The sequence below is a fragment of the Solea solea genome, chromosome 1, assembly GCF_958295425.1.
Source record: "Solea solea chromosome 1, fSolSol10.1, whole genome shotgun sequence".
NCBI lineage: Eukaryota > Metazoa > Chordata > Actinopteri > Pleuronectiformes > Soleidae > Solea > Solea solea.
The window spans coordinates 6,276,554-6,285,195 of record NC_081134.1 but is presented as its reverse complement, the minus strand read 5'-3'; the positions used below and the strand labels follow the sequence as shown (position 1 = coordinate 6,285,195).

The following is an 8,642-nucleotide window of genomic DNA, read 5'->3' as shown; positions in this document are numbered from 1 at the left end:
TTGTGTATGTAAAGTACAGGAAATAGTGGCAACAGGGTTTGATTTGACCATTTACTTCACCAAAGATAATCATAGTAGAGTAAAAGTTTTAATCTGACAAATAAAACGGGAACGCTTGCAGACATATGAATGGATGCTAAGGAATATAAGAGTAAAATACTGGAGTTAAAGTAATAATATCAGAAAATGACCCTGGTAGAAAACAAACATTTTATAGTAAGAATTAGAGAAATAAAAATGAAAACAATTGAAGTGTGTAGTGTAAAGCAGCTCATCAAGACTAGAAAAGCTCAACATGAATACAAACATTACCAACTCTTCTTCTGATTTTATATAACAAAGATAGTTAGAGGAAATGTAGTGGAGTAAAATTAAAAGTTGCTAGAAATACAAATAACAAAGTAAAGTACAGATAAGTTGAATGTTGTACTTAGGTACAGTGTTACATTACAACCCTGGAATATACTTCATCACAAAAACACAATAATTGATTTATTGCACTTGGATTCAGACGACAAATCTTCAGAACATCCTGCCTGCCTTCCTCTGTCTTCCTCCACCCCCTGCTTTAAAGGGGGAGGGGTTGGAGGAACTGGGATCAACTTAGCAGACTCTTGATTCTGTTTTTCACCAACACTCAGCAGTCACTGCTGGAGAAGACTGGACTACCAGATGAGTCCACTGAGGATTTTGGACTGTAGATGTGGACGGGCTCCTGCTTTGACACCAGTGACAAAGAGGACTGCTGCAGTTTGAGATGACTGGACTGTTACAGCAGCAACAGCATCCTGTCCCCTTGGGAACTTTGACAGTTACCAGGGACTTTTGATCAAAGAGGCGGTAAGTAAGAGTTTTAGCTATATTGACGAGGGGGGGGGGGTTCATTGATGGATGAGTGAGGGATCAATAAAAGTACAGCACCCTCCCTACAACTGGTTTAAAATAATGAAAATGTAACTATTAATAACTACTCCATCTTCTTCCTAATTGTGCACCTCTGTTTTATCTTTTACTTCTGAATGAAACTACCGTCGTCCTATAAATCATGTCACGGTCAACCACGTAAAAGTTCAAAGAAAGTTGAAATAAAGATGAATAAATAAATGCAATGAGTTCCCCTTCCTGCTAATACATTTGTACAGTGTGTGATTAATGTTTGTAGAGGGAGGGTCTGCAGATATTATTGTGAGTTGATTCATTAGTGTTGAGCAGACAGGCCAGGAGTTAAGACCACCCCATAAATCGTGGAGCTTTGTATAATTTATATGGTTACAGGGAAATTAAATTCCTGTTGTCACAGATCAGATCTGCAGACAGAAAAATTTCTTTAAAAACCTCTTTGTATTCCAGGCGCATTCACGGAGGATCAGTTGCAGCCCCGTTAAATGAAAGCCATATTTCTGACAAAGTCCAGGATGAAGACTCATCTCCTCCGCTGGGAGTTTCTCTTCTTGACAGCTCACATCCTTGTGGCCAGTGGACAACTGGAGCCGAAGAACCAAGTCCCCCAGGAACCACTTATTGTCACCCAGAGACTCGGCCTCGTAGAGAGGGATGTACAGGGTCCAGTGAGGCCCAACATCACGATGCCCCGTCGTCGGCTGCCTCCCATGTGCTCTGGACCCACGGAAATCAGAGACACCTTTAAGTACATCAACACAGTGGTGTCGTGCCTGGTGTTTGTCGTCGGTATCATCGGCAATTCCACTCTTCTGAGGATCATCTACAAGAATAAGTGCATGCGTAACGGGCCAAACATCCTGATCGCCAGCCTGGCCCTGGGAGACCTGCTGCACATCATTATTGGCATTCCCATTAACGTTTACAAGGTGAGTTCAGGTGCAGAAGATGGCTGACTGAATACATCACATGCAGTGAAAATAGGTATTTTTGTTATTTCCACTGTGAATCCTCAGTTTTTTTATGCCTGGGCTGTCAAAAACATATTGTATTTTTAACACTTAAAACACACACACACACACACACACACACACACTCACCAGAGCACACTCATACACACTCATGAAAGAGGCTTCCAATCAGTTCTTACATGTTATTACTTCACTAGATACTGAGCCTTGGTATATCCCCTCATCCCCTCTCTGCTATGTTATTATCTGTTAAGTCCAGTGTGTGCTTATCTGGTTTTCCTTATGTTGTGGGGACCAAAGTCTGTTTACACAGTCACATTATGAGGACTTCTCTTCCTTATGGGGACCGAAATCAAGTCCCCATAATGTAAATGACTACATTTTAAAGTGAAGACATGTTTTAAAGTGAGGCTGCGGTCAGGGTAAGGTTAAGGTTAAGGGTCAGGGTTAGGATTAGGCCAGAAGTACTGAAGGTTAAGGTTAGAGTAAGTCTACAGGAAATGAATGTAAGTCGATGCACTGTCCTGTGAAGTCATGCACACCAGTGTGTTTATTTTGGTTAGGGGGCAAGTATGTTAAAACAACATACCAGTGGGCCTAAAGCAAACATGCAGTGTCTCATATTGGGCAGGTTAACCAGAGTAAAGTCGTTTGCTCCTGAGCTTTGACATCAATCGTGAGCCCCGGTGCAAAAGACAATACACAACAGCACTCAGTCATGTGTCTGTCTATCTGTCTGTCTGTCTGTCTGTCTGTCTGTCTCTCCAGCTCCTGGCAGAAGACTGGCCATTCGGTGTGACTCTGTGCAAAACGGTGCCGTTTGTCCAGAAAGCATCAGTGGGGATCACAGTGCTGAGTCTGTGCGCTTTGAGTATCGACAGGTAAATCAGTGGACACCCAGCTCACACTAACTTCACCACCGACTTAGTCATTACTGACCACTTTTAACTTGGGTTAATGTCGCAAAATATCAGTGAAAACTGTCTATTCAAACATGTGAGCCCTGATGAAGACAAATGTGTTGGCTTTTAGATGTCCATCCATTAATAAAGATTTTATTCCTTTTCTTCGCTGCCACTTATACTTTATGGACTTCCTCTTGAACTCTGAAGACTCAGTCATTATTGTGATGTTTGAATATGCTTAAATGTACATTTCAGCTTTGCAAGTTAGGATAAAAGATGTGTGATGAAAGGTCTATTTAACCTTTTCCAGTCTAAAAAATACGTCTCATGTCTGTACTGTACATATGAACCAAAACAGTGAACGCAGCAGTGCTATGTTATGGCTAATAATGAGCTTTTGCCTAACAGACATGAGAGAGATCTACATGACAAAATTCTCAGCAGGGAAGGAAAAACATATTCCCCCAATCCACAAACAATCCCCATAACTAATAATTCCAGGTTTGCAAAGTGATTGTTGATCTTTCAGGTATCGTGCCGTGGCCTCGTGGAGCCGCATCAAAGGGTATGGAGTTCCGAAGTGGATGGCGATTGAGATCACACTCATCTGGATATTATCCATCGTCCTGGCTGTGCCAGAGGCAATAGCCTTTGATATGATCACCATGGACTACAAAGGAGAACACTTGAGGATCTGCTTGCTCCACCCCATGCAGAAGAGCGACTTTATGAAGGTGGGGATGAAACACGGACCCTCAGAGGCCATCACTGTGGAGGGAAAACAGTGCATGTTGACACAGCTGTGCATGCTGAAAAAGTGCATGCACATACAGAGAGCCACTCACACTGACACATACAGGCTTCATACTTTACACCAAAACCACCTGCACTCAACTGTGGTGGCTTCCAGGCCAGATCGGGGTTAAATCAGGTTTGAGGAAAATAATGCCAAAAAGTTTTTTGTTTTTTTTAAATCAAATAAAAATAGAAATAAAACACTTTACCACTATATGTCTAACAGAACATACTGCAGCACTTTTAATTCCACTGAGGTACACTGATAAATGTGCTTCTGGATTCTGGAGTGAGACACACCCTTGAGTTTAACACGCTGGTCCATGTCACACAGCCAACATTTTACATAAGACCAACGTACAGATGCTATAGTGCATAACCCAGTGCTGTGCTGTACTCACTCTCTCTGTAGTTTTACAAGTCAGCAAAGGACTGGTGGCTGTTCAGTGCATATTTCTGCTTACCATTGGTCTGCACTGCTATTTTCTACACCCTGATGACCTGTGAGATGCTGAGGAAGAAGAACGGAGTCCAGATCGCTCTTAGTGATCACCTCAAACAGGTTAATTTTTATGTTTTTATTCTTTCTTCTTTTTTTTATCATTGCTGACTAAATATACAGATATACATTGACAAATCTAGCAATAAAGTTTTCTGCCATTTAAGAGATTTTGTGGCCAGAATATCACTGTTCATGTGTGTGTGTGTGTGTGTGTGTGTTCAGCGGAGGGAGGTGGCTAAGACTGTGTTCTGCCTGGTCCTGGTCTTTGCTCTCTGCTGGCTGCCGCTCCACCTTAGCCGCATTCTGAAGCTGACCATCTATGATGAGAAAGATCCAAACCGCTGTGAACTGCTCAGGTAGGGACGGAAACGCATTTCCCATAGTGCACGAAAAAAAAAAGCAGGATAGTATAGGACACAGTGAAGGAAATATCGATGACTGGTGTGTCTCTGTCCACCTTTTAGTTTCTTCTTGGTATTGGACTACATCGGGATCAACATGGCATCAGTCAACTCCTGCATCAACCCCATCGCCCTCTACATGGTCAGCAAGCGCTTCAAGAGCTGCTTCAGGGTACGGAAAGTGCAAAGTGAAAACTGACATTTTTAAAGGTCCAGTGTGTAACATTTTAGCGGGTTTATTGGTAAAAGAAAAATTTGGATATTCTATTTATATCACTTTCAGCAAGGGGCTTGTGTTACAGAGGCCGCCATTTTGTTTCTATAGCAGCCAGGCGTGCATTTCTGGTTTTGAAGTGGAAGCTTACAACGCAAAAAGAAAAATTGTGGTTTTGTCAGAGAGAGAGACAGTTTGACAGAGTGTTTATATCCTTTCTTGGTCTGTAAGGCCACCGTAGTTTACATGCTTTGGGGAGAAGTGAGTGATAGTGATAGACTGCAGTTTTACCATTGTCAATGTCACAAATACATAAGATAAGATAAGATAGTCCTTTATTAGGTGGGGAAATTTCCATTGTCACAGTGCTCAGCAAAGACAGTAAAGCTAAAGATCATAAATATCAAACATGCATTTCCACATGTGTGAAAGTACAATATAGAAAGATATAAACAATACGACTATAAAAAGTTAAAATAGAATGTACATTACAGACGGTTACCAGAATATACACAATAGGCTTGATATTTACAGCATAAACTGGGGTTGAACATGAGATATTGTTGCACGTGGGATGAGTAACCTGTAACGTTTGGTCTACTGAGAGCAGTGAATGTCACTGAAAAGCAACATTCTGTGCTTTCATGAGGGACTATGTGCCAATTCCTTTTCACCCCGGCCTGCTCCTCACAGTGTTTCTCACTCCTGCTTTTCCCACTTTTTTCTAGTCCTGTCTTTGCTGCTGGTGCCTCCCGGCTGAGATGCTAATGGATGAGAAACAGTCGTGCATGAAGCTGAAAGTCACCGAACGAGCCTCTGAACAGAGTAATTCGCGCATGACCAACAAATCCACCACAGCCTGAGAAGACTGAAGCCCGGAAGTGAGAAAAGAGGACGACAACAACAACAACAACAACAACATCATCGAGGTTGTAGTGAATGTGGATGATGCTTGCTTCATCTTCAACATCAAATGATGTCTCCTTAAACTCCAAAGAGACATTCTTTTGGAAATCAGCCCCAATTTTAGCCTTAAACTCTGAACACATTTGATGATGGAGCACAGAAGACAGATGCATCGCTGCTGTTTTCTTGGATATCAAGAATAGTGGTAAGGTAACACCAGATGTTGAGAAAATAAAATAGGAGGTCAAAGGTGAGTGAGGAAAGACAGATGCTCAGACTCACAGCCTGGTAAGTGAATATTACTCTGAAGTTCTGTTTGAGTGTGATACTGCCTTATGTATTTCTCCCACACTCTGCAGCAGCTCAGAAAAAAAGTATAAAATCAATGTATAATATTGTTTTGTTTGTATGTTTTGTTTTCATCGTATGTACAGAAAAGAAGTACTGAGCATTTGGCAGACTTTATTAATTGTCACATTAGTTGCATTTCTACGTATGCCTCTGTGCCATTTTTCCCACTAGTTACTGAACTACTGATGCTGTGTGTTTTAGGCTGTGAACGTTCAGCTATTGTATTATACTGTTCATTAATGAGCCACTCCAAGAGGCTTTGTGCTATCTTAAGCTGACCTGTACCTCGGCTTATATGACGAGACGTGGGTTTTCTATTTGCAGTAAATACAATGATAAATAAATAAATATAACAAAACGAGAAACCAGAGAGTCAGTTGTGTACTTTCTTAAAAAAAAAAAAAAAAAGCTGCGTTTTTAGCCATCATCTGATTACAGTTTTAAGCTTGTGTGTGTGTGTGTGTGTGTGTGTGTTCATTTGTCTGTGTGGTTTTGATTTAAGTGTGACAGCAGGCAGCATCATGTGATGCTGAATGCTAATACAGAACATTACTCTTGTGATCTCTTTATTTTTCACTCCCCAACACACACACACACACACACACACAAACACAGAGGGCTCTGACCTGGCAACGTTCCTTGGGGCTAAACCAGTGTCACGCATGTCACATTAGACGTCAATGAAGCTCTCTGTCCTGTGATCTCTCACCACCCTGCCTTGCCTTGACTCATGTCTTCATCCATTTTCCTTGCTTTCACTCTGTTCTCAGCCTGTGTCTCCTTGTCTTGATTCTTTACCTCTTCTCCACACTCTATGCCCGTGTTGCCCCTTCTCCCTGCATTCCTGTCTCCCACTTCATCCCATAACCCCTCTGCCTCTTTTCTTCCAAATATGTTTCCAAACTACTTCAGTGTGGTTTGACATTTAATCAAAACCGGTGGCGTAAGCTGCTCTATCTGCAGAGAAATCACATTCAGTGTGTTCTTGCTTCTTTTTCTACTCCTCACAGTGATTCTACTGATGTATCTGCTCATGCACACTGCGATTAAACGTCTGCCAATATCATAAATGATTAATATTTGAATGTAAACACAGGCAAGATTCACTTTAAGTCATCTGTCCTCGTACAGATGAAACTGTTTCTGCCTAGGCTTCGACAAAATGAATGCAGGGCATCATAGAGCAGTAAAACTCACTCACAACGAACACTAAAAGCGGCAGCGCGTTATTATACAGCGTTAATGTCGCTTTTTATTGCTACTAGGAGTGAGAAAATGAAGTTGAAACCCAAATCCTAAGGGGTTAATTAGACTAAGCGCCATGTTAAGTCATTAAAGTTTGGATAAACTCAAAGTGTTAGCTGGGGCTGAGAGCTTCCTTTTCATTTGACAAAACATTGTGGACTGAGGCGTACGTCCTTCTTAGTTCTCAGTTAGTTTGTTTATTTCGGTCACAGGTATTCACAAATAAATGCAGGTAGCACAAAAGAAATAGACTGAAAAGGTGTAGGCTGAAGCTCAAGCTCAAGCCTATTTTATACCTACCCTGGGTACTAATGTTACCTGTCAGCGTGCGATTTCTAAAACAAAAACCCTTTGTTATCGCCTCAAAAGAATCTTCTCATAACATACACACACACACATACTGCACATGCAATATATTTGGACACCACACATGCTTCATTCTTGACTCCTGCCAGTTTTGAAGTCAACAGAAAGTGCAATAGTGTAGCTGCAGCGGAGGATTGATCGATTTGCTCCGGGTCTCAGGGGTTAGGGTGTGAGCAGGCTTAGTCTGGCTCTCTCTTTCTCCAAATAATCCATCATCTCTTTTCCATCCCTCCGTCTACTCTCGGTTGAATATTTACTCTAAAGGTTCAGCAGGACTGAATCCAAAAGCAGCATTTGTATGAACATTATGTCGCTTACTTTATTTTTTTCTTACTGTAATCCTGAGTTGACCTGCATAGCATCATCTGAATAAACTGTGTGTGAGAGCACATGCACAAATCATATAGGCGACCTTAGTTTATTGTGGCTTGTTAGCATGGGCAGAAGAGTTAAGTTTCTACTAACATTTGGGAAGAACTAAGAAAATATGCTTTCATTATGAGCACAAACGTGCATGTGTGTCTGTGTTCAGCCAAGGAATTTCTTCAAGGGGGGAAAAAAATGGAACTGAAGTCAAATGGAGACATAAATGCCGCCTGAGAACACACAAAACAAAGGTATTTGAGCTGGATTCTCTCCATGGGTGCATGTGATAGTGTGTCCGCTGGCATGCATATGTGCACATGTAAGTTCTTGGTCTAATTTGGTGTGCTGTTTTTGGTCGCACACAATTGATCTCACACACAAAAGCACAGCTCATCACACCGACGTACAGATGTGCACAACCAAAGGAATCCATCAGACTGACAAACCACAGACTCTGCAACGCGTCTTTCATCTCGTCCTTCACCAGAGGACATTCAGACTTTGTGTCACAGTCCCACTCTTTGACATGCGTTTGGTTTTTTTGTTCGCTTTGGCAATGTGAAGACACATTTATGTGGCCATGTAGTACAAGAAGAACTTCCATTTATCATCCACAAACGCACATATGGTGCACAGGTTGTTTTTTGCTTCTTTTTTTTTGCTTGACATTGGAATTGATTGTTGAAAAATATAGCCACACAATGGTAACACCAATCATAG

General features: G+C 41.6%; 1 protein-coding gene across 1 annotated transcript; it reads left to right on the top strand.

Moving 5' to 3' along the window:
• Window positions 1–621: 621 nt before the first annotated feature.
• ednrba (endothelin receptor Ba) lies at window positions 622–6,310 on the top strand. The gene is made up of 8 exons (XM_058649811.1): window positions 622–840; window positions 1,351–1,829; window positions 2,640–2,752; window positions 3,306–3,510; window positions 3,984–4,133; window positions 4,296–4,429; window positions 4,538–4,646; window positions 5,417–6,310. The coding sequence occupies exons 2-8, from the start codon at window positions 1,386–1,388 to the stop codon at window positions 5,549–5,551; spliced, it is 1,290 nt and encodes a 429-aa protein (XP_058505794.1). The 5' UTR covers window positions 622–840; window positions 1,351–1,385; the 3' UTR covers window positions 5,552–6,310.
• Window positions 6,311–8,642: the final 2,332 nt, after the last annotated feature.